The sequence below is a fragment of the Lactuca saligna genome, chromosome 3, assembly GCF_052625555.1.
Source record: "Lactuca saligna cultivar CGN05327 chromosome 3, ASM5262555v1, whole genome shotgun sequence".
Taxonomy (NCBI): Eukaryota; Viridiplantae; Streptophyta; class Magnoliopsida; order Asterales; family Asteraceae; genus Lactuca; species Lactuca saligna.
The window spans coordinates 164,614,793-164,641,030 of NC_136419.1; the positions used below are offsets into that span (position 1 = coordinate 164,614,793).

The window sequence follows — 26,238 nt, forward strand, 5'->3', positions numbered from 1 at the left end:
TAGCAACAGACTAAAGACCGCTCTTGCAATTCCTCTGTTAAAATATGGAGTACTGAGCTGGTGGAAGTTACTGGCTGGTTCGATGCCCAAGGGGGAAGCTAGCAAGATGTCTTGGGAAGAGTTCATGGTGCAACTGGAAATGCAATACTGCTCTGAGCAGGATCGTCTAGAAATCAACAATGAGTTCCAAAACAAAAGAAGGGAAAATTGAGCGTCACTGAATACGCTACAAGCTTTACGGAGAAGATGAAGCTTGTTCCATACCTAATTCCAACTGAACTTTCCAAGGTCAACAAGTTTGCCAATGGATTAACAGCGAACTTTGGTCCGATAGTCAAGCAAGCAACCACTCTGAAATCCGCCATCTGGGCAGCCAAAAATGTTGAAACCTAAATAAAAGAAAAGGTTCTTGAGAGATCTGAAGTTGGAGACAAAAGGAAACATGAAGGATCTTCAATGATCAACAAAGAAACCAAATTCTCGAAATTTGGAGGAAGAGATGAAGCTAAATGGTGTGAGAAGTGTAAAAAGAAACACTTCGGGAAGTGTAACGAGGAGACGGCCTGCTACAAATGTGGGAAGACAGGGCATTTCTGCCAACAAATGCGCAGCTAACAAAAAGGTGTGCTACAAATGTAACGAAGAAGGGCATATTTCTAGAGACTGTCCAAACAAAAATGCACCGCCATAGCAAAGGGCATCCCACATACTCCTCAAAAAAGCAGAAAATGATGGGAAGATTAAAAGATGAAGACTTCATATTAATATATAAAGTTTGTATCAAGAAGCATAGTCTGTTAGAGGCATAGTATAGGGTGAACTTGAACTTTTGTGTAATAGTTTCAAGAAATAATATAAACCCTGGTTTGTTATCGGATGTGTTCAATGATTATGTGATTTATGTATGGTGACTTGGTTAACCGCGAGACAATACTTGGGATGAGTATGAGTATGTGTGAATGGTAGTAGAGATATATACTACCGGAAGCACAGGACTCACACTTGGATCAGGGAAAGTCGCAAGGTTACCAAGAATCTAGTGATTGGTCTCATTTTATTCAATTATGTTGTTACCATCGTTTCGGTAATGACTAGTGAGATGATTCTTACTCCGACCCTAGTGGTCATATCAAATTGAATTCGACTATGATGAGATTGTTACATGGTTCGGAGAACCAAGTTCGATGTAGCATCTGACTGAGGTCAGAAGATTGAAATCAATGTGACCGATAGCATCATGCTCGTTGTTAGAGAAATTAGTATCTAGAAATGGTACATGCTAAAATGTGATTATATCACATTAGAATATGAAGGAAGGTATATTCCATTCTGGAATTTGACTCTAAGAGACCTGAGTCTAAGTGTTGCATCATACGATGAGAGGTTATTAGAACACGACCCATCGGTCTGTTACAATAGATAAAAGAAAGTACTTATTCTAAGAAGAAGAAGAAGAAGGAGTTCTCAGTAAGGATTTATTTTGTAACTCGAAGGTTACGAATGAAAGTCCAACATAGTACGGAGAGTAAATGCAGGATTGAGCATCAAGGTTATTACTTAGGATGGAGAGATAACGTATGGAGTCGGTATACGAATCCTATTTCGTTGATGATTCCGGGACGTAATCATCCTAAGGGGAGATAATTGTAATGCTCGTAGATTACGGCTAGTCAATTTAAGGACAACAAGTGTCAAAAATGACTTTTTTATGGAAGACTATTTTGAAGGAATAATCTTAACTAAGTTTTGGTATATGTTACTAGGATTCCGTACATATAAAGAACGCTGAAATCCGAGTTATAACGAAGAAGTTATGACCTGTCGAAGTTTCGCGACAGAACCGATACGACGTTGAATGACGTAAAAAGTGAATTTACGTTAGAGTGATATTTAACCTAAGAGATCTAAATGAAATTCGTAGAGTTCGTTAAAACATGAGCGTGCATAAAAAAAACGTCCAAATCTGACTTCTTATAAGGAAGTTATGATTTTTCTAAGTTTCGACTTAGCGATATGCAGCCTGAATACTCGATTTGAGATCGAGCGGTTTTTAGCCGAAACAATCTAAATGAGAATCGAAGATCTTGTTGATAGTAGTGCAACAGTAAAAAGACAGATGAAAACGAAATAAATAATAAAAATAAAGTCAAATATAAAGTCGGATGAATAAGTTATGAATTTTTAACGAAGTTTTCTTATTCCGGCCTACTAAAAATAAATAATAAAAATAAATTCAAAATTAGCCAACGGAGTCTAAATGAAAGTTGTAGAGCGTAGTCTCACCTATGCGTGGATATAAAGAACGTCGAAAACGGAGTTCGTATGAGGAAGATATGAATTTTTGAAGTTTATTAAATAATTAAAATATTAAATTTAATTATAAATTTCGATATTATCCAAGAGGGGGGGGGGGGGGGAGTCAGCGAACTTATCCAGGTTACGCCCAACGTAATTCGGGGTTTCAGTCCCTATAAATAGACGTCGAGTGCAGCCAAGTTTTGGTGCTCCATTCTTCCCTTTCTCTCGTGTTTTTACCTCGTTTTGCATGCAAGAAATACCCCAAAGCCCCATTATCATTCCCGAGACCCGAAGAAAGTTCCGAAGCCCCTAAGATCCCGAGAAGTGAAATTCCCGAGCCGAATCTCTGCCCACGAGAAACCCGGTTTTTGTGAAGATCTCCCGGTTTCACTAAAGAATACTACTTCTACAAGTCGTAGTGTTGTCCGAGCATCATCTAATCAAATGAGTGTGTGGTTACTTTCTTCTAACACATAAATATAAAGTATTAGCTATTAAATACGTGTTATGTATTATATATTATTTGTCTATTTGAGATGGGATTGGAATTGATGTTTTTATACGGGTGTTAAATGATTTAAACTGTGTTTGTATTTATATCTACAAAAATGTTGGGTAGAACATGGGTAGATGGAATAGTTGGTGACGATGCGACTTCGTGCCTATTAAGTAAGCCTTGGTGACGATGTGACTTCGTGCCTATTTGATCAACCCTGGTGACGATGTGACTTCGTGCCTGTTGTGTAAACCCTAGTGACTATGAGACGTAGTGCCTATTGTGTAAACCTTGGTGACTATGTGACGTAGTGCCTGTTGTATAAACCGTGGTAGCAAATGGACTTTGTGCTAGTTCCTTAGGTAAATCCTTAGGAATGAATTAATGAAGGATAATTGGTTCTTAGGGTTAACCCTTGAGAAAATAAAGGAGATATGGGGATGGGTATTTGGATTGATTGTTTGATAATTGAATATAATAAATGTATTATTGTGGGTTGAAAACCCTATATGCTCACCAGGATCCCAAGCCTGACCCACTCAGTTTTCTTTGCATTACAGGTAATGGCACAAGGGTATAAGTTGGTGGACTTGACGAGAGATTTTGGATTATAGATCAGTAGTTATAAATAACTGTTGTAAGGTCTATTTTATATTGTTTATGCTTTTGGTCTGTATCGGAACATGACATCTCGAGGTTTTATTATTTAATGAAAATACATTCTATTGAGAAACGTTTTGATAAATTTTATCATATATTGTTTTGGGAACAAATTCCGCAACTTTTTTAATCAAAGGATTACTCTAATTTTTATAAAACAAAGCATACACAAATTGGTCTTTTCTGGCTGTGAAATTGGGGATATTACACATAATGGCATATCATAATCATATTGGTTACATAATATCATATCATAAACATATTGCTTACATAATGGCATATCATAACCATGCATGTCACAAAATAACATATCATAAAGATACTGCTAAGCATGCATGGGTTCTGTCCACCCCTTCGGTATCTTTCAACCAGTAACCATCTTCGTTATCTTTCAACCGATAACTAGGGACTATTGTACCCCTACTACTTCTAACACATATCTCATAGCATCCCAGCACAATAAGCATATCAATTAATGGCAACCAGATAATTATCACAAAGATAATCATCTCAAACATAATCACCTACTGGTGGGCCGACATTGGTGCCTTAGACTCACCCCTACTAGAAGGTATCTCACCTCACATTGTTGAAGTCCTGCAGACTCAACCGCACATTTTTGAAGTCCCGTAGACTAAACCCCAGCTGTTGGATGACAGATTCCCGATCTGTCAATATCAAAACATCACCCAATTAGTAATTGGGTTCCACTACATAACCAAATACATGCTTTGGGTAATTACTATATTACCCCCAGCTTCGCTTATTCAAGCCCAAGGCCAAATTCATAGGCCTAAAGTCGAATAGGACTCAAAGTCCAACATATGGCCTAATTTTCCAAATTGGGCCCAAACCCCTTACATGACTTTATTCTAAGTCCCAACATCACATATAATCATTAAGGCCCAAACTATGGCCATCTATGGCCTAATTTTCCAAATTGGGCCTAACTCCTCAAAGCCCATTAATTATTCTAGTCCAATTGCTTGACTTTGGATGGCCCAATAATAATCCAATCATCAAGGCCCAATAGAACGGCCCAATAATAAACCCAAGTAAAATTAGGGTTTTCACATAAAATGATGATTAGGGTTAAGTCTTCTCACTTAACCCATTAAGGACTTAATCCATTAAGTCCAATCTTACTTAGATTAATTCCTTGCAAATGATTATTATTTAATATCTCCAGTTATTAAATAATTCCCGTGTGTCCCGATTAATTTCCTAAATTGGGGTTTTTATGGCATTAGGGTTTTCCAAGCCTTGATTAGGGTTTCCAACCCAAATACTAGCCCATTTATTAATTTGTTGGGATTTTAGATCAATTAGGGCTTTATTGGGCCTATTAAGCCCACTAAAATATTATTAAGCCCATTAGGGTTTTAATGTGTTAATTAGATTCCATTAGACTCATTAGGGTTTCCACTAAGCCTATTTGGCTTCATTGTTCCTATTAGGCTAACAAGGCCCATTAGGGTTTTAAGCATCCCCAATCGAGTTAACTCACAAGACAAGCACACCGCCACCCTACACGGCGGCCGGTGGAGGTAGGAGGTGGTAGCCACCACCCTACGGTGGTGGTTTGAGTTCCATTCCATTATTCCAAATTTTACAATTTACAATGAAATCACAAATAAGCACACACTACACTAACTAACACACATACATGGCGGCAGCCACCACCCTAAGGTGGTGGTGGTGGCTGTTCTTCGAGAATTCCGGCTAAACAACACCCAAACACCACTTAACTGCAATAAAAACACACACATACATTTTCTGTTGCAAACGAACCCAGCCACCCATTTGGCGGCGTACCGTGGCGGTGGTGACACGAGATAAGGCAGTGACATCGGGGAATAGAAGGAACGACGACAGCAACGCAAACCACGACAACAGCAGCAGCGACACGGCGGGGAGAAGTCACCTGATTGTGTCCTCATCGGCAACTGGAGCAACAACGGATCTGATAATGGCTTGGACATCGGTTGTCGCTCGGAGATTCACCAGATATGAGAATAAGGGAAAAAGGAGGCCGAGTCCTAGCTGGAGAACGATAATGACAATCGCGCCACCCAGCTATGACGACCGTCGCGACGTCGTCCCTGACTTCGATCTTCGGTCCTCAATGCAACCCACGACATTGCCGGCAGTGGATGACGTACTGACGGTGAGTTGGTGACGGCAGCCAGTTAGGTCTTATGGCTCTTGATATCGTTGGCCAGGAGAGCAACGGCTGAAGGGTGGAGAGTGTGAGAATGGTGAAGATGACGGCTGCATATGGTCACTAGGGTTAGGGTTCTCTTTGGCATAAATACATGTCCCTTTCCTTATTTTTTCCATAATGACGGAATTGGCCCCTCCTTCTCCAATTCCTTTCAAGTCCAATACATATTTTACCCTTTAAACCCTACCCCTTGAATTTCTTTGCAAACTAAGTCCGAATTTTACTAAACAACCCCCATCTTCTAAAATCATTACAAAACTAACCCAAAAGTTACACTTTTAACCCTCGACTTCTAGATTATGCCAATTAACTCTTCCAAACCAACACCTTGCATATAATTATTGATTTTAAGGCTACTACACTTTCATTTATTTATTTATTTATTTAATAAATAAACAGAGTGTTACAGGATATTATTAATATTTACATAATCACTTGTTATTACAACTATAAAATAATGTTTTGATGATTTTTGAATTCAAATGTATAATTAGACAATTTGAAATGTTTATTCATATTTTATATAATCACATTTGATTTTTCTAAAATAATCATATGTGATTAGAAAAGTTTATGCATGTTTAATATAATCACATGTGATTGTTTTATGTAATCACATGTAAATTATTTATGTAATTATGTGTGACTACGACATTGTTTATTTTTCATATCTTGTAAAAATCATATATGACTTTATTATTTAATCATATTTACATACCAGGTTTTTAAGTACAAGCATGTACTTTCCTTCAACAGTTGCATCTGATGTGCTATTATCCAAGATGACAATGTTTGCATTTTTTATGTTGAAAATATAGAAAAACATGTGATCTTCCTAACAAACAGGGAAGAATATCTGCATTTAAATATTTATTGTCATATTTATGAATATATATATATATATATATATATATATATATATATACATACATATATATATATATATATATATAAAGAATAATTTGATTTTGAATAACTTACCAAATCAGCATCTTTCAATTTTATTTTGTTGTTATCTCCATTGAACCGATCTATAAAATATTTTTTGAATAGATTGTATCTATTCTTATCTTTCTCCTTTTCTTTCTCAGTTGCCTCATTTGCCTCCTTTTCCATTTGTTCTTTTAGTTTTTTCTCAATCTTTTTTCTTTTTGTCATCTTTTTTGGTTTAGGATTTGGCTCATCCTCAATATACTTTGTCTAAATGTTAAATCATGTATAATTTTAGTGTATAATTTAGTGTTAGAATCATATATATATATATATATATATATATATATATATATATATATATATATATGGTTTTACAATCATATGTGATTTAAGAATCTGACATTTAAATCACATGTGATTATAGCTACTAATGTTATAAATAAATAAAAATCATATGTAATTTTAAAGATATTTAAACAGAATAAAAGATATTAAATGTACCACCAAATAAGCATATGGTCCATTAAAATTGCTTGTTGGATTGGATGGATCAAAAGACTGCTTATTTTTATCCAAACAGACTATCAAATAAGAACAACAGTCGATATTGCTTATTTTTGTCTTGCTTGTTATGTAGTTCAATGGGTTGGTGTTTACTTTTCTTGAAAGGCTTGATTTTATCAGCGAGTTGATCAACAAAGCTATGAAATTCATCCTGAAATTCATATCTGCCTTGTTGGTGGAAACAATCTTCATCTATATATCTTAAAGTCGAGTCATCTTCATGTCTTCAAACTAGTTTGTCCATTCTTCATAACATTTATCTTCTTTTGTTATGAATGGAAGTTTTGAAAACTGTTTTCTTCCCAAAGGAAATCCAAGAATTTCTTTCACCAATTCTTTAGTGACATCAATCACTCCTTTTTGAAGAACTATCTTCTTTTTCTCTAAGTTAAAATTCTTAAGAACAAAGAAGCTTAATGCCCCTGGCACCTCTGTTATCTTCATCTTTAATATCCCCCCAAAACGCATCTGTCTCATACAATCTTTTTGTACTTCATTGAAGCGTTGTATAACTGATAGCAAAACTCCAGGTGTACACCTCTCATCAAATATATCAATTAATGAGTTTAAGTCATATGCTATTATAAGAGTTAATGAAGTTATTATACATGTTTGATAAATTAATCACATTCTGTTAACTAAAAAAGACATTGAATATGTTTTAAATAATCACAAATGATTGGTTTTTGAATCATATATGATTTAATAAATTTTTGTATACTCACATGTGATTGATTTTTTTGTATATAAAATATATTAATCACATGGTGATTGATTTTTGAATCATATATGATTTAATAAATTATCTTTTTTGTATAATCACATATGATTGATTTTTTCGTATATAAAAGATATTAATCACATGTGATTTTATAAAGTTATTATTAAATCACATATGATTTAATAAAATTATTTTCTGGTATAAAGTTGTTAATCACAAAGTTATACTTGTTTATATTGTATTAAAATGCTTCTTTACTATCTTCTTCTTTCTTCTCTTTATCTCTTTTGTTTCAGAATCCGAATCTTCTTCATTTTTGACAACTAGTTGATCTTTTGTTTTTGAAGCTATGGCTTTTCTCTTCCTTGACTCGTTTTTTTTCAGGTAGTACGACAGCTGTTATGCAAATAATAATCATATATTAATACATTTATAATTTACCAACAATTTTTAATAATGAAGTAATAATTAATAATTATGTAATTTAAATACATATTATAATCATAAGTGATTAAATTATACATTTTGTCATGTTTTAACTTAGACTTTCGTTCTGTTGTGTCTTCTTCATTTGCTTTTTTTCCTTTTCCTTTAGAGAGACAAATTATAAAAAAAAAAGAATAAATTATTATGAATATATATTTAATCACATGTGATTGAACATATTGTTATTAATATATGTAAATCACATATGATTGAATTATACCTCTTTCCTTCTTTTCCTTGATCATCCTCTGTTTTTCTGCTGCTGCACTCTCCCTTTTTCCATTCTTTATCTTTTTGTTTAGGATTTTCTGAGATATAAAAATACATATATAATCAGAAAATCACAAAGTCAATTTTAATCACATGTGATTAAATAGCTTTTGTGTACATATAATGTTCATAACAGATAATAAATCACATGTGGTTGAACCTGTGTTGTTACATAAGAGGTACTAATCACATGTGATTAATAACAAAGTGTTGATTTGTTTTTGTTTTATAATCATTTGTGATTGTTATATATCTTTTTCAACTTTCTTTTGTGGTGATTTTCTTATTGTTTTTGTTTCGGTAGGTTGTTTCTGTGAAAGATTTTCTTTGTCTTGTACTAAAAAATATAAATACATATATAATTAGAAAATTATATTTGATTATACACATAAAATATATGAATCAAAACAAATTATTTAATTATTGAAGTATTACTTACTATCTTCAGTTGATCTTTTAGTTGTTGCTTTGGTAAAATTTTTAGTTGAAGTTTGTTTGTGCATCGACTCTTTTTTATTGGTTTCTGAGATGTACAAATACATGTATTATAGAAAATCGCATATGATTAATCCAAGTCATGAGAAATAATAATAAATTGTTTCTATACATTGTAATCATATTTGATTCAATCATTGTTGTATGTATAAAATATGCTAATCACATATGGTTCAATACTTTTAGAGATTATAACATCAACAAATCATATACGATTGAACAAATTCATTATAAGTTCAAATCATCAACAAATCATATATGATTTAACACAATTATTGCCATGTAAGATTGTTCATAACAGATTGTAATCATATGCGATTTAATATGTTTTTAATATATATGTAAGATGATAATCACATGTGATTAAACCATAATATGTTTTTTTTTTGTGACAATAATAACATGTGATTAATGAATAAAACTTGTTTTTTTTCTAATCATATGTGATTTTAATCATATATTATTAAAGCTATTATGAGTATAAAAGGTGTAAATGACATATGAATTCAATCAAATGAATTTGAGATTGAACACAGTCATTATAAATAAAAATTCATTGTTCATAATTGAATGTAAATTACATATGATTTCTATCATATGTTACTAATACAGATATTATCAGAAAATCATATATAAGTATACATCAGAAAATCATATATGATTAAAGACTGTCAAATATATTAATATAACACAATGTTAATCATATGGGATTTAGAATATAATATTACTTGTATCGAGTGTTTTTTATCACTTTTTTTTCTTTTGTATGTTTTTTCATGTGTTTGGTTTTTCTACATGTATAAAGCGAGATTATTATCGTCGTAATAAATAGATAAACAACATAAGCAGTTATTAATAAAAAACATAGCATAACAATAAAAAAACCTAGATAATAGATAAAATCCACTATTATTCAACTTTATTAGGTCAATAGTTAGTAGATAATCACAAATGATCAATCGATATCGTCATAATCAATAGATAACACTCGTAAATGAAAGATAGAGTATAAAATTCAAAAAAACCTACATAAAACACTCGATAACATTTAAAATTGAGTGTTATTAACTAAAATCTTTTAGTAACTTATTATATTTTGAAAACAGATAACGACATTTCAATACTAGTGTAAAGTTCATTTTCCGATTGTTGTAAGTTCAAATCAAAATTAAGGAATGCATCGATTTTTACCTTGATCTAAAGCATTTGCTCTCGGGAAATCAGTCGTTGACGACATTTTTTATTTTATTAAGTTTTTTTTGTTCGATTTTGATGATTATTGGAGAAGATTTAGGGTTTTTCCAATGGTTTTCTTTCCAGAAAAGTAGTTATGTGACGAAGGATTCAGTTTCGTTTTGCATTTACAATATTGTCCCCGTGTTTTTAAATTTTTATTTGCTTTGCATCTAGTTTTTGAATCAATTGCAAAATTACCACATTGTTAAATTAAAAGGTAATTTTATTCTCAAATATTCTCGATTGAACGTGCGCTCGCGCGCGCGCGCGCGCGCACACACACACACATATATATATATATATATATATATATATATATATATATATATATTGCATTTATTAGAAAATACATAAAATCCACACCTGGCTAGTAATTTGAAAACTTGCGATTTTGATCTTGATTTACGGATGGATGTTTTCTAAACCCTACTGTAGCTACCTTCACGACATCGTTGACCTATGCATATGTTACCAAAAAACCATGATATCTTACAAAATGATCTAAAATGCTATTATCAACACTTACCATACCTAGAAGGAATAAGGATTACTTAATTGCATTAATGTCATTTATGGGCGAGTCGCAAAAAACTATGAGTATATTGGTGCGAAAGCGAGACTTCAATCGATTTACACGGGAAAGCACGTATTAATGTCGAAGAGGACCGTTTGTCTCCGATCACGAGTTGTGAGGTATGGTTCCAATGCCGAAAATCAAGAAACTAGCAAACATATATATGCTCGGATGGACCCTCTTCACATAATGACCAAAAAAAATTGAAATTCCATACTACCAACATGATGATTTTATAATAAAAGATTGATCGTGAGATGCATAGGGTTTAAAAAAAGAGTTTTTTAGTGAGTAAGTCATTGTTGTATACAGAATATCAACCGAGTACCAAAATGGCATAAAAATGCCATAAATGAGCTTAATATGGATTTGTTTTGTTGCATTTCCCCTCCTTCAGCAGTGCTGATTTGTACGGTACAAACTAATCCTGCGTAATAGAAACATATGCCAACCGCTGGCTTGCTCTTTATCTGTAACCAGAATCTTGATCGGAGTGATCTGACCAAAACTTCTTCCTTCTCTTCTACGCCAATTAATAACTTCGATCGCCATCGCCATCGCCGTCGCCGTCCAACTGTTATCATCACCACCCAACCTGCTAATTTCTTCCTCTTACGCTACCAATCAAACCCTCTTTTTCTCTCTCTCGGTTGAAATTTATTAGAACCCTTTCTTAGTCGTTTCTATCACATTTCTCCCACCCTGTTTATATACTCATCTGGTGCGAATCAGTAACATCGGATTTAAGGTACTCATATGTTAGTATTCTCGCGTGTATGTGTGTGTATTGAACTAGTTCTTATCCCCACCCCCCTTCTTCCCCCATTGATGTTTTTTAGTTATACCAAGTGTATATGTTTTGCCCAAACTATAGTACTGCCAGTTGACCGACTATATATTAGGACATTGTTTTCCTAAGGGTTAAATGGTGATTGGATTTATATTTTTGAGCTTTGTGGATTAAGGATCTTCGGCTTAATCTATATATTGTGGCGCTACAACTTTTTAGTTTTTATTCCTGGTTTTTTGTAGTCGATTTCGTAGTTATCTGTTAATTTCATATCTATTTCTTGTTAGCATTTGACATTAACCTTTTGATCTGAGTAAGAAATTTGGGAGAAGGTGCTGTTGGTTGTGTTATAATGTTCGTCGGCATAGTTATTCAAAAACGGCATCTGGGAACCAGATCGCACAATGAGATGCTTATTTCCGTTTGTTGCATTGACGTTTCTCACTATTTAAATCCCATCGACGAAATCATTTAGAGATTCAAGTCATCTTCTTTAGGGTATGCAGGATCATACCCTAGCCCCAAGGGCGTAGCACAGTTAGTTCCATTGTAGGAGGGATCCTTTTGCAGAAATTTAAAAGAAGTTGAGGAAGGATTACAAGAGAGCTTAATTGAAATATAGAATCTCCATATGATCTTCCAAGCATTAAGATTTGTAGAATGCTGTGTCCTGAATTAGGTCGTTTGCTTGATGTTGAGATCTTCATGGATTGTTCTATGCGCCTCTTGTCCTTAGTCCTTAGTTATGACTTAGTGTGAAATCCTCGTTTCCTTTTACTTTCTCTTTATTAAGTCGTTCATTATGCATTAAGTCAAAAAGAAACAACATCTTAGTTGAGGTATTACATGGATTTGGGCAATTCAGGTGTTCTTGATAAAAAAAAAATTGGAGTTTGTTTTTGTTAATGTTAATGTAATCATTTTATTTCAACGTAAAACACATATTATATGAAATCATCATGTCCAGGAGGTGTAGTGTGATGGAGACAAGATCTATCTTGTAACTAAACAGAAGTGGGTCAAGTGAAAGATGGCAGTTTCTAAGAAGACAGCTTTGGCATTCAAGTCCTACCAGAACCATGCTCAGGTCCTGGTTAAAACCTACCTTTTAGCCGATGCATTTATGCCCTACACCTCTGTCCTAGGTGGCATATTTGCTACTAAAATGGTATGTTTAATCTTTCTTTCCCTTTTTTCACATTTCTTTTTGCGACTTAACATGGAAAAGAAGACAATAAAGATCAATATATATGCAAATAACAGCAACATACACGTTCCTTTATTTCTTCATTATAGCAACTTCCTTTCATTTCAATCTTTTTCTTATCTACTTTGAAAAATCTACTTAATTATAGCAGGCAAAATTGGTTTCTATAATTGGGTTGATTTTTCAAAGTAGAATGATGTAATAATAGGAAGAATTGAAAGCAACATATCAATTTTGCATTTAACCCAAATAATTATATGTTTATTTTTCCTTCAAGTTATGGGTTGTTGTCTAAGCCTTGAGAAGATTATTATTATCTACAGGTTTATGATCTTACACAGTTGATAAGCACTTTTTACTTCAGAACCTATGCTGGCCTTACAAAAATTCAGCGGATTGAATGGAACAACAGGTAAATGCAAATGACGTGAATGCCCTTTTTGTTCCCTTCTTTTGATTCTTATGTCTTTTGATTGATAATTATTTGTTCCACTTCCAGGGGTATGTCATCTATTCATGCCATCTTCATTACAGCAATGTCTTTGTACTTTGTGTTCTGGTCAGATCTTTATTCTGATCAGTATACTGTGGGTCCTGTTACTTTCAGGAGCTCCCCACTCTCCACATTTGCATTAGGGGTAAGTCTTAATAATTTCAATCTGTTAAATCAATTTGAATTAATATTGAGCAACGTAACTTATGTGGTCCCTCTCAATATTTCAATTATGATTTTTTTTTTTTTCACAGGTCTCAGTTGGCTACTTCCTATCAGACCTTGGAATGATCATTTGGCTATATCCTTCTTTGGGTGGATTAGAATATGTAAGTTGATGATGAAGGTTGATTAAAACATTATGCTATTTCCTTTTCTGTGATCTTTCTTCTCCAAATGGAAACAAAAACCACCTCCAATTTTGAACAAATATCTCTATCATTTCCCAAAAGCTTTCAGTGTAGATTCCTTTTATGTTATTGATGCTAAATTTTAATGGTGGAATGAATTTAGGTTGTTCATCACACACTTTCAGCAATTGCAGTAGGATATGCCATGTTTACAGGAGAAGGGCAGCTTTACACATTCATGGTCCTTATATCTGAGTTAACAACACCGGAGATCAACTTGAGATGGTATATCTATATATCTATGTCTGCAAAAAGTGATGTTCTTTTACGTATATACCCCTCAGAATAAATTAATCTTTTAATTTTAATGGTGTTAGGTACCTAGATACAGCTGGTTTAAAGAAGTCGAGTGCATATCTGATTAATGGTGTCGTCATATTCTTTGCCTGGATGGTGAGCAAAGCTTTTCGCATTAAAATGTCTTGTTAAATGCATGAAATAGCAACCTACTGTAATAAGGGAAAAAAATAACTGAAAGTATAATGCTATAATTGGATAGAATTATCAAAGTACAATACCTTAATAAGAAAAAAATTGAAAACACAATGTTGTAATAGAGAAAAATAGGATTAGGATGCTATAAATGAACAAATAACATTGTTGTTTATTAAATGACTAAGATGACATGCACATGCACATGTCATAAAATCGTGAATCGAAAGTGCTACAATTCCCGCTTTTGGGATTTTCTTATTTGACACTAAAATTACTTATTTTCCAAATTGTGTGTTTGGCCTCAAGATTCAGTTTTTTTGATGACTTTTGAAAGGGCATTTCAAACATACATGAAAGCACTTGAATCTGTGCATGTGGTACTTAGTTTTTTGCAATTATTGATGCAGGTGGCCAGAATTTTGCTGTTTGTCTATATGTTTTACCATGTGTATTTGCACTACCATCAGGTAAATTTATAGCATCCTACTTTTTATTATTCAACCACGTGAAAGTTGCACATCCTTTTGGATGTGTAGTAGTAGTAGTAGTATTTAATGATGGCATGTAATTGCTATGGTGCCAATTTTGATATAAATGGTAGGATTAAATGCAAGAAATAGCAACTTATACTACCATATATTTGTTTATTCTAGCAAGATCACCAAAATACAAGGCAATTTTTACTTGGATAGACTCGAAAAAAGTGGATATACAAATTCAATACTGTAATAGAAAAGATACAGACATGAGTATAAAGAGTTTCCCATAACAAAAGTATAGCTTTTTAACTGAAACCATATCCTTTTTTTTTTTTCTGAATTGTGAAAACATTGAGAAGGGATCTAGATGCATCAAATAGGGTTTCTTTTGAAGGGTTAAACACAAGAAATAGCAATGTTTATATAACATCCTAATTTTATCTCTTCCTGTTATGTGACTGTATCTGGGTAGATTTTTCAAAGTGTCCAAATAAAAAAAATGTTGAAAGTACAATGTTATAATCTGATAGACTTTTCCAAGTACAATTGAAAGTACACTGAGGTAATAGAAAAAAGAAAGTAGAATCCAATAATAACAAAATAAAAGTAGCAAAAAAGTTTTCTTGAAACTATATATATTTTTTATGAAGGGATCTAAAGGCAACCAATTGGGTTTCTTTAAAGGGTTAATTGTATCTTACTTTGAAAAATCAATCCAATGGTAACAATGTCATCCAACTGTCACTACTAAACTATAATTTGGTAGGTTTTTCAAAATATAATGTCCTAATAAGAAAAAAGTTGAGAGTAGATTTTTTTTTTTTTTTTTTCAAAATACGACTTGCCTTAATAAGAAAAAAAAACACAAATAAGTGAACTTGATGTGAGTGATGATGATCGATGAGTATGGTGGCAGGTGATTGAGATGCATCCAATCGGGTTCCTTTTGGTGTTTACGGTTCCATCGGTGCTTGGAGCCATGAACTTGATGTGGTTCGGGAAGATTATAAAGGGGATGATGAAGACTTTGGCAAAGAGGCAGTAATTTTCAACTTATCATGTCAACTTGATTGCTGTATAAAAAAAAATGCTAGAAGAAGGAGAGAGTGAGAGAAATAGCAAGGTAGTGTGTTGTAAATCATCTGGTTAAAAATGTTGCTGCGTTTCTTTCAAGTTTTTGGGAACGAACACAAATTGCAAAAGGAGGAGGAGGGTGTGTGGATATCTTAATCTGTTTCGATTTACTTTTGATATTTTGATTTAACATACATTATATTTATCATAGGGCTAAATGCAACAAACAACAACCTACTCTTACTTACTCTTATTTATTTATTGTTTGTTACAACATTTTGCAGTATTGTTTCTTCATTCTTTTTGTTATATTTTGAAGAATTTCATGTTATTAGTCATATAAAAATGTTTTATTTTATTTTTATGAAATCATGGTTTGATGAGTTGAGTTTGAGAACCTCCAACTGACCAGTACGCACAGGACAAATGCAGGGTCATTTCAAACATATTTTGGGTCTGGGACGAGAGGAAAAAAAAAGTCCGTCAAATTTACAAATTTCATTAAGTTTTTTTTATAATAACTCAATAATTGAAAGAAATTTACTTGTATTATCTTCTAAATATAACATATATATATATATATATATATATATATATATATATATATATATATATATATATATATATATATATATATATATATATATAATGAATGCCTTAAAAAATTTGGCCCCTATAAAAGGTAAACGATGAATCCTATACGGTTGTCCCTATCATCCATCTTCTGGGGAGGGCCTTGATAAACGTCTTCAAAACGGACGCCTGTTTCTTATTAGGCTAAGGGGAGTAGTAATACTCCTAGCATCTTACCGCATTAGCGTTTAAGTGTTTAATTTTTTTTCATTTAACATCTAATCTTAGCAATTGGTAGGGAGCAGTAAGACTTCTAATATTTGGTAATATATTAGATAAAAAAAGTTTTTTTTAATATATATATATATATATATATATATAGGGTTAGGTTCATTTGAGACCACTATATTTTGTGAGACCGTAAGACGCATTTTTTTATTTTTTTTAGTTAATTCATGTTCCGAAAATAATATTAAATTTTTTTTTTTGATTTTTCCATTTATTTTGCATTTTAAAATTATTTTTAGAATATGTACAGTGTAATATTCTATTTAGAATATTTCACGTATTTTTCAAAAAAAAAAAGATTTTTTTTATATTTTTTATATTTTTTTTAGTTAATTCAAGTTCCGAAAATAATATTTAAAAAAAGAATTTTTAGATTTTTCCATTTATTTTGCATTTTAAAATTATTTTTTAGAATATGTCAGTGTAATATTCTATTTAGAATATTTCACGTATTTTTCAAAAAAAAAAACGAATTTTTTTTTATATTTTTTTAAGTTAATTCAAGTTCCGAAAATAATATTTAAAAAAAGAATTTTTGGATTTTTCCATTTATTTTGCATTTTAAAATTATTTTTAGATTTGGTCTCACGGTCTCACAAAATTAGAATGGTCTCAAATGAACCTGAACCTATATATATATATATATATATATATATATATATATATATATATATATATATATATATATATATATATATATACCGTTAAGGGTATATAAGCTTAGGTACCCAAACTCACTATAATACATCGTTTTGTTTGATATATTTATTATAATGTTCTTCAACTTCAATCGTTAACATGATTTACTTTCAAGATTTTCAAAATTTCATTATTATTTTTCTCTTACATTACATCTTTTTCACGAACATCAATTATGCTATATATATTATAGTTGAAAATGAAAATTATATAAGAGGAAAATAAATGTGAAATTTATAAAAATCTTTGAATGAAATCAAGTTAGAAGTTGAATTATAAGAAAATTAGACAATTACAATGTATATATGATACAAAACGACGTATTATGGTGAGTTTGGGTACCTAAGCTTATATACCCTTAAGGGTATATTCACTTTTCCCATATATATATATATATATATATATATATATATATATATATATATATATATATATATATATATATATATATATATATATATATATTAGATTGCAATCCAGCCAATTCCCTTTCCACCAATCGCATTGCACAATTCATTTTTGTTTCTTCTCGCCAAGATTGCAATGAGTCGAAGGTAATGAGCCTCCTAGCAATTACTAGGGAGCAGTGTTCTAGTGCGTTTGGCAAGCTTGGTGACCAGAGGTAACGAGCCCACTCCGTTAAATCTTACAGTAAAATGGTGTAGAGCCAAACTTTGATGCGTTATAATTGTGTCGATAATTTTAAGGTTTTACTTTAATAACCACCCCTTTATGGCGATTTTTTACAGCAAAAGAATGTACGGAGATGGCATCGCTGGTGAGGATGAGGGTCTTTGCTAGAAGTGTGCAGTGGCAGGGTGGACGCATGATTTCATAGTAGGATGGCAAGAGAAATTTAAGTAGTGACACGGTAGTAGAAAAAAATCAAATTTCTTTTGCACTGCTTATACGGAAGTCAGGATTGTCGGTGGCATTATGGGACACCATATATAACTACCCCTCGTGTATTGGAGGTATATATAAAACAATAACAATAACACTAGTCATTAACTAAAATAATCATTTTTTAACATCTTATGTTACTCTGAAACATTTCAAAGGATTATATAAGCTAATAATGATCATGAAGCTCACAAATTTTCATTGTGAACTAGCGATATCTATGTTTTTTTTCCGACTAATAAGGCCTACGAGTGAAGAACGATTTGAGAGTAATACTTATGTTATTATTCCAACTATTCTAATTATTTTGCGGAGAGCTTCTCGCTAATCAAATTTATATTTGTGAATTAGAAGTCAGTAAGTTCTTTTACAGTTTTTTTAATTGTCTAATCGTAAATGATGCTCACAAAATGAATTTATGTTCGTGAATTAGAAGTGTATAATTGTTAGGCATGTTTAACAATTTGTTGATCATCTTCTAACTCATTCTATCAAGAAGTTCTATTTTGTTCGTATAAATGTTTGATAAGGCCAATACTAGATGTATGAGAATGTCCGATAGACCATCAAGATGATTATTATTGTGAAGACAAAGAACAAAAGAATGCCATTGTTCCACCACATGCTTGGATTATCGGCCCACTTGATTTTTGTTTTTGTATTCATTTGTCTTCGACAATTTTACAATTACAATAATGAAAAAAGTTGACTTTTTATATCAAAGACACAAAATGTTCAACCCAAAATATACATCCCGTCATCCCGAGCTCAACCTGATTATTATATAGTTTTAACTTCTAATAAATATTTTGTAATACTTGAATCGAACATATTTATATTGCATAGCTATAATGAGTTCATCATCGTTTCATGCTATTTGAATTTTCGCATTACCCTTCTAGGACTTATCATAGTTGGTTATGATATAGCACACTTGCAACATGTAAGGTTAACACAAATTTTAATATGAAAATTTCAAATTCAATGTGAATTAAACTATAAAGATAAGATATTTCAGCTATCTAAACGTTTGTGGTCTACTTGATTTTGCATCTTATATTATGCTTTTAAGGCTATATGATATATCCATCACACCATCATACAAAAAATATTATCACCTCACACATCATCACAATTTCCCTATCCCTTATAAGAGAGGAATGAGTCGTTCCCTTCCAACTCACTGAACCCATTGCCACATTATTTTTTCTTTTTTTTTTTTTCTTTTTTTTTTTTTCATTTTTCCTAACCCACAACATATGGAAACCCAATCATTTTGAACCCATTCAACCCAATCAATTAAAAAAAAATACAAATCAATCAAAGGTAAAATCTTAATTAGCAATAGAGTTACCGGCAGTACCACTTCCGCTTCAATGGGTTGATTGATTGGTTTCATTAACCCACTTCATTATCTCTCTCTACTTTCTCTTTCTCATTTTCTTTTGTACAATGTGTTTTAAAACTTATAACTTAGTTGTTTTTGTATTTTTTTTAATTGAGTGGGTTAAGTGGATTAAAAAAGATAAGGTTTCCGGGTGTTGTGGGTTGGGAAAAATAAAAAAAAAATAAAAGAGAAAAAATGATGTGGCAGTGGGTTCAGTGGATTGGGAGGGAACGACTTCCTCATCCCTAAGGTCGGTACTCAACACTCTACTATAACAATGTGTTATATGAGAGAGAGAGAGAGAGAGATTTTGCATGATAAGACATGGATACGCTTGACCACGTAACATGACCACCATCCGTATGCCATGTATCCCTCACATCTAAAATATGTCTTACAACTTTGAAATCAAACTCAAATATTCGTTAGCTGAGCTCGAACATAAAGGTCCAATGATCTATCCAACTGAGTTCAGCAGCTGGTTTTACAACCCTATAATGAACTAATTATAGTTTATTTGACTAGAACTACAAGAAAAAAAAAATCAAATAATTTATGTAATCTGAGCCATAGTTAAGGGCTAGTTTTGTAACATTTTCATGTTTAGTGTTTAACTCGGCTATAACTTTCTGAATCTTATCCCTTTCCTCTCTAAAGTGCAGAAATGACCACCACTGTCCCCTTCTCTCTTCTGTCTCCTACACCCATCAAATGCTCCTCCTCCCCACCATCACCACCAACCCACCAGCACCACCGCACCATCAGTATAGCATCTTCATCGTTTTCCAAATCCAGTAACCACCACCTGTTGAAACACAAAGAACAACTCAACATAAGCAGAAGAGAAGCCATTGGGTTTGGGCTATGTCTCAAGTTTCTGGATGCTGTTGTATCGCCTCAACCGGCCTCCGCAGCACCAGAATCGACCACGGCTACACCATGCGAGTTCACGGTGGCTGATTCTGGCCTTGCCTTTTGCGATAAACTTGTGGGATATGGCCCTCAGCCTGAAAAAGGTCAACTCATCAAGGTCGAATCAACTCCTTTCCCAAATCTATCGATCCTGTAAAACCAAATCAAGCTAATTGATACCACCACTGCTACTGAAACAGGCACATTATGTAGGCAAACTTGAAAACGGAAAGGTGTTCGACAGCAGCTACAATCGAGGGAAACCTCTTACGTTTCGTATTGGCGTTGGTGAGGTAACAAAACCCACAACTTATATGCTTTAATTCGGTTCCGAGATCCTCAAAAACTCTAGATTTGAAAATTGAAATAGGTGATTAAGGGATGGGATCAAGGAATTCTAGGCGGCGATGGAGTTCCTCCTATGCTTGCTGGTATGAAAATCACTTTAATTCATACAATTGATCGATTGAATGAATGAATGTTGATTGATCAAATATTCAAAATAGGAGGAAAACGGACGTTGAAGCTTCCCTCACAACTTGGATATGGCATGCGAGGAGCTGGTTGTAAAGGAGGTAAACACACTTACCCACACAAACCAACAAAATGATATTCAAAAGGGGGCTAATACTCATTTTGTTTATTTGTGTAATTTTGTTTCCTACATATATATTTTTTTTAATCTCTAATGTTATTTAAAAAACTTTTTGCAATTTAAAAATCTAGCAAATTGTAGGACAATATTCTAATTTTGTTTTGTATTATAACATTGTATTTTTAAACTTTTTTTTATAAAGAAATTCCTAAATTTTTATATTGGACTTTCGACTCTTTTTCTTGTTAGCTATTGGAGAAATCTAATTGTTTTGTATTCAAATGATATTTACTATAGCTGAATATACTCTTTAAAATCTACTGATAGCAATAGAAGAAATGAAAAGAAATAAATGAAAGCACATTGTTATTTCTTCCATATACTCTAACAAAGCAGTGAAACTTAGCATGTTCTAAATGGTGCATTTGCAGGTTCTTGCATCATTCCACCGGATTCAGTTCTCTTGTTTGACGTCGAGTTTATTGGCAAGGCATAATTTTTAGTTTTTTGCCAAGTTTCATGTAACACTTTATATTTTTGCCATTATAGCCCATAAAGATCACAATATTGTGTTATCATTTATCAATGTAGCCATTTTCAGCTGCAAGAATCAAGTTTTCTTCTCTTACTATTTTACTATGTCTGTAAAGATTAAGATGTAAATCAAGTATACAACAAGTTATTGTATGTATGTATGGATATAAATATGATTTGTCATATAATACGAAAAATCAGTTAATACAAAGTACCAACATTTTAAACGTTCAATCCTACAGGATGTCTCTCTGGATCACACTGAAAATCTCAACTCTACTAACAAAATGCATATCCTATAACACATACTAAAAAAACCGAATCACATCACAATCTATAAACTTTAACAATTTGAAATGGAAATTGTGGGTTTTATATTTAAGTTTTCATTTGTCACAATAGTCGGCTGAGTGATTTGATGACCAACTTCAAGTTTTTCCTGGTAGCTTCATCTCCCGTGAATCCCAAAATGTCGGAGCTTATACTCTGAAAATGCCAAAATAATATCAAGAATTACAAGTCAAGAAACTTCGAACGAAAGAAAAAGAATGTTTACAAACATACCTCAATGTTCTTCAAAGTAAATACAAGGGTATATATGGACTTCTGAATCAACTCCGTGTTCTCTGGAGTCATAATTGACGAATGCACCCTTCTGAAAAATCAAAAATGGAAAATCTCAATTTTAACAGAAAAAAAAAAATTATTCTTTCAGCTAACACCAGAGCAATATCATGTGAGATGTATATCAGATGACAATGAAGGAGCCCAATCGATATTGGAATATATATATATATATATATATATATATATATATATATATATGTTCAGGTTCATTTGAAACCATGCTAATTTTGTGAGACCAAATCTAAAAATAATTTTAAAATGCAAAATAAATGAAAAAATCCAAAAATTCTTTTTTTTAAATATTATTTTCGGAACTTGAATTAACTAAAAAAAATAAATAAATAAATAAATAAATAAAAAAAAAAAATCCCGTTTTTTTTTTTTTGAAAAATACGTGAAATATTCTAAATAGAATATTACACTGACATATTTTAAAAAATAATTTTAAATGCAAAATATATGGAAAAATCTAAAAATTCTTTTTTTAAATATTATTTTCGGAACTTGAATTAACTAAAAAAAATAAAAAATAAAAAAATCCTATTTTTTTGAAAAATACGTGAAATATTCTAAATAGAATATTACACTGTACATATTCTAAAAATAATTTTAAAATGCAAAATAAATGGAAAAATAAAAAAATTCTTTTTTTAAATATTATTTTCGGAACTTGAATTAACTAAAAAAAATTAAAAATAAAATAAAAATAAAATAAAAAAATAAAAAAATGCGTCTCACGGTCTCACAAAATTAGACGGTCTCACATGAATATATATATATATATATATATATATATATATATGAAGTAAGTGTAGTGCCTCAAATCCTGTGATGCTTGAGTGAGACTTTTGGTTAAAGTTTCGACTTCCTGCAGCAAACCACTTTCACGAACCTCCGCCAGCATAGGTTGAACATCCTCCGCCATGGCCTGGATCTGTGGTGCAATCATTACAATACAAAAACAAATATTATAACCAAACTTTTTGAAAATTTTCCCATGAGTTTTTTAGATATTACTTAACCATCATTTATGATTTACCTACACAATAACACTTCATGGTAAAATAAAAGAAAAAGGCCTTTAGGCCTTTAATTTTGATTCAATTCACCACGATTTATTTACCCATTAAAATGTTCAAGATTTCAAAATTGACATAACTAAGTAGCCTACTCGATGAAGATTTCATGTCTGCAGGGCTTAAATATCTTTTATAGTTTTTGCGGATCTAAACCAATTTTCTTTCCAAGGGGGAAAAATAAAAATTTTAATGGATCACAACCCACAGTTTTGTTAAATATTATATATGCATCTTCAAAGTGAACGCATTTGCAGCAACTTGAAGAACCAAAATCAAATAATCTGGTTGTTTCGACACTAAATAAATAATCATAAACATTTTTTTGCCAAACACTTGAAACAGGATTACTTTCGATGCAAATCCAAACACAACCTCACATGACACATGTGGGCCCTAAACAAGATGTTTGCCAATTAGTGATAGGATCTAATACTCCCTCCAGTGTTCTTGACTTAGCACAAACTTCAAAAAACATGTTTGCCTACTGAATATTGATTAAAAGATCTAAACATATCCTATGGATCAAAATTAAAGTTACTAACTTCAAGTAAGATTTATAATAATGGGCAGAAAACTTTCCGAAACAAGGAAATGTTTTTTTTTTTTTTGTACAACTTTAAGAGGAAATTGTTGGCATTATTTTAAGGATAGAGATTGGAGGGAGTATATATATTAAAGAACGAATGTAATGCTATTATTCTTCTTATGTGACCACCAACAAGCTATTTATATAAATGAAAGTGTGGACATTACATTGTTTTTCCTAGCATTTAATTATTCTAATAGTGAGAAAATAAAGGGAATTGAATTCCATAGGTTCCAGGATGAAAAGGATAATTCAAATCATTACTCATTTGAATCAAAAAAAAAAAAAAAAAAAAAGGATTTGAATTCCAGTTCCCAAAAAATTCAGCAAAAGAAACGCTAAAATGAGCAAACACTTAAATCAACCTTAAGATCATCTTTGGTTTTTGAGGATTTCAGCAGAATCAGGAGGAATTGGAATGTGAGATTCCATTTCATAAGGCATTTGGCTGGGATTAAATTCCATTCCCTTTTCATCAGGATTAAAAGGACCAAAGTCTCCTTACAAACTACAATGCCAACCAAACCCCTTACAGATTTTCAATTCCTTCAAATTCCAATTTCCATTCTTTTAAAAGTATTCAATCAGAAAATGGGAACAAGGTTACCAAATGAAATCAAACCTTCAAAAGCAATGGTCTTGCTTCTTCGATAACAGCAGCAGCTCTTTCCGCCAATGCATAAGTGTTAGCAACACCGATTTGTTCTACTTCCCTTCCAAGACGTGTAAAAATCCCAACTAATGCATCCAAGCTTACACCTTGGTCTCCTTTTAACTTTTGTCTGTCACACAATATCAAGCCTTCTTTAGCACAATCTGGGTCCAGAGGCCCAAAAGAAGGTGTCGGAATTGGATCTCGAGGAGTAATATCAATCATGGTTTCCATCAAAAGCCCCGACTGATTCACCTCAATCAACGAATTTCTAGGTATAATTGTTTTATCATCCTCAACCTACAATGACACAATCAACAATCAATCAATAAACCTCAAAATCTTTCACTAGAAGATCAAGTGACAATGCAACTAACCTCTACGACGGCTTCGATACTTTTCAAAGAAGGATTAACACGGATAACGTTACCAACAGTAACCCCTCTGATCCGAACTTGAGTACCAGTTGAAATCCCACAAGCCTGAGAAAATTCGAATACAGCGAGATACTTTTTGAACCTGGACTTCAACTGGAAAGCTCTTAACCAAATTAAACTAAGTGCAAGTAACACAGTGCCGGACACCAAGAACAACCCAACTCCGCCTTCCCAAATGCTTCGCCTACCGAACCCAAAATCGCTGAGAGGGCGCAACGTTTGTTTCCAGATATTCCGAGGAACGTCTAGGACAACTGCAAGTGGATTCTTCTTATTGCTTTCTAAAGACGATGACGATGAGGGTTGTTGGCTGTTTTCTGTATCGTGAGATGCGGCTTTTACAGTAAGTGAACGCCGTTTTGGGGGTGTTGAAGGGAATGTATTTAGGGCAATTAAACGGGATTTGGGGGAGACCCATTGTGCAGCTAGCATCGTAGTAGGGCAAATTGGAATGTTTGCTATAGAATTGCCGACCATCTTTTGTAATGATCAATGAAACGGGGGAGAATGGATGTAGAAAAGAAGGGAGTAGGAGGAGATAGAGGTGGAAGTACTAAGCAAATGGTATTTCGGGATACTCTTTTCTTTTGCTCTTCCCCATCATGTCGCTACTAACATCTCAACAAACAATATTTCAATTATACCACGCCTACTTATCACAAAAGGCAAATACTTCCCATTTACTTGATAAAAAGTGTTATTTAAACTCCTATTGTAAAAGAGACTTGTCTTCGAGGCTACAAATCACGAAATGTGTTGGGTGCCTCATATCAATAAGAGTAGTTTGTCAATCGACTAATACTTTAACGACGATGGTATCTTTCTTTCTAATAATAGGATCGTATTTGGTTAAATTAGGAGTTGGTCATGTTAAGCCAAAGATGGAAATCCTTGAACAAGATGTTGGCTAATGTTAACTTGTTCTTTTTTGTACAAAAACATGGAAAACGATGTGGACTTTTGCCCCTTTTGATAACTTGAGCATCAAGGCTATTTGCCCCATTTTTGCAACATCTCCTCAACAGTAGCTATATGATTATACGGTAATGGTTACAAGATTTTGTCAATAGTTCCCCAAAAGTAGCTATGTGATTAAATGGTTCAAGTTTGACAAATAATAA

The 26,238-nt window shown here is 32.5% G+C and overlaps 3 protein-coding genes across 3 annotated transcripts; 2 read left to right on the forward strand and 1 right to left on the reverse strand.

Annotated features, from left to right (window-relative positions):
• Positions 1-11,386: 11,386 nt before the first annotated feature.
• On the forward strand, positions 11,387-16,121 carry LOC145037426 (uncharacterized). The gene is made up of 9 exons (XM_078986073.1): positions 11,387-11,705; positions 12,715-12,915; positions 13,278-13,366; positions 13,454-13,592; positions 13,702-13,776; positions 13,961-14,082; positions 14,175-14,250; positions 14,700-14,759; positions 15,688-16,121. The coding sequence occupies exons 2-9, from the start codon at positions 12,778-12,780 to the stop codon at positions 15,814-15,816; spliced, it is 828 nt and encodes a 275-aa protein (XP_078842199.1). The 5' UTR covers positions 11,387-11,705; positions 12,715-12,777; the 3' UTR covers positions 15,817-16,121.
• Positions 16,122-20,322: 4,201 nt separating this feature from the next.
• LOC145037428 (peptidyl-prolyl cis-trans isomerase FKBP13, chloroplastic-like) lies at positions 20,323-21,833 on the forward strand. Its single transcript, XM_078986075.1, has 5 exons — positions 20,323-20,725; positions 20,808-20,900; positions 20,978-21,038; positions 21,114-21,182; positions 21,634-21,833. Exons 1-5 carry the CDS (start codon positions 20,360-20,362, stop codon positions 21,696-21,698), a joined length of 654 nt encoding a protein of 217 aa, XP_078842201.1. The 5' UTR covers positions 20,323-20,359; the 3' UTR covers positions 21,699-21,833.
• Positions 21,834-21,897: 64 nt separating this feature from the next.
• ABCI15 (trigalactosyldiacylglycerol2) lies at positions 21,898-25,744 on the reverse strand. The gene is made up of 5 exons (XM_078986074.1): positions 25,058-25,744; positions 24,651-24,980; positions 23,182-23,297; positions 22,301-22,391; positions 21,898-22,222 (listed from the first exon to the last, which is right to left on the reverse strand). The coding sequence occupies exons 1-5, from the start codon at positions 25,592-25,594 to the stop codon at positions 22,130-22,132; spliced, it is 1,167 nt and encodes a 388-aa protein (XP_078842200.1). The 5' UTR covers positions 25,595-25,744; the 3' UTR covers positions 21,898-22,129.
• Between the last annotated feature and the right edge of the window lie 494 nt (positions 25,745-26,238).

Coding starts and splice junctions, on each gene's coding strand:
- LOC145037428 (XM_078986075.1), top strand. CDS start 20,360: ATGACCACCACTGTCCCCTTCTCTCTTCTGTCTCCTACACCCATCAAA. Junction 20,726..20,807: donor AAAAAGGTCAACTCATCAAG/GTCGAATCAACT, acceptor CTACTGAAACAG/GCACATTATGTAGGCAAACT. Junction 20,901..20,977: donor TTCGTATTGGCGTTGGTGAG/GTAACAAAACCC, acceptor AAATTGAAATAG/GTGATTAAGGGATGGGATCA.
- ABCI15 (XM_078986074.1), bottom strand. CDS start 25,594: ATGGTCGGCAATTCTATAGCAAACATTCCAATTTGCCCTACTACGATG. Junction 23,298..24,650: donor CAAGACCATTGCTTTTGAAG/GTTTGATTTCAT, acceptor ATTGCACCACAG/ATCCAGGCCATGGCGGAGGA. Junction 22,392..23,181: donor CAAGCATCACAGGATTTGAG/GCACTACACTTA, acceptor TTGATTTTTCAG/AAGGGTGCATTCGTCAATTA.
- LOC145037426 (XM_078986073.1), top strand. CDS start 12,778: ATGGCAGTTTCTAAGAAGACAGCTTTGGCATTCAAGTCCTACCAGAAC. Junction 12,916..13,277: donor GCATATTTGCTACTAAAATG/GTATGTTTAATC, acceptor TATTATCTACAG/GTTTATGATCTTACACAGTT. Junction 14,760..15,687: donor TGTATTTGCACTACCATCAG/GTAAATTTATAG, acceptor GTATGGTGGCAG/GTGATTGAGATGCATCCAAT.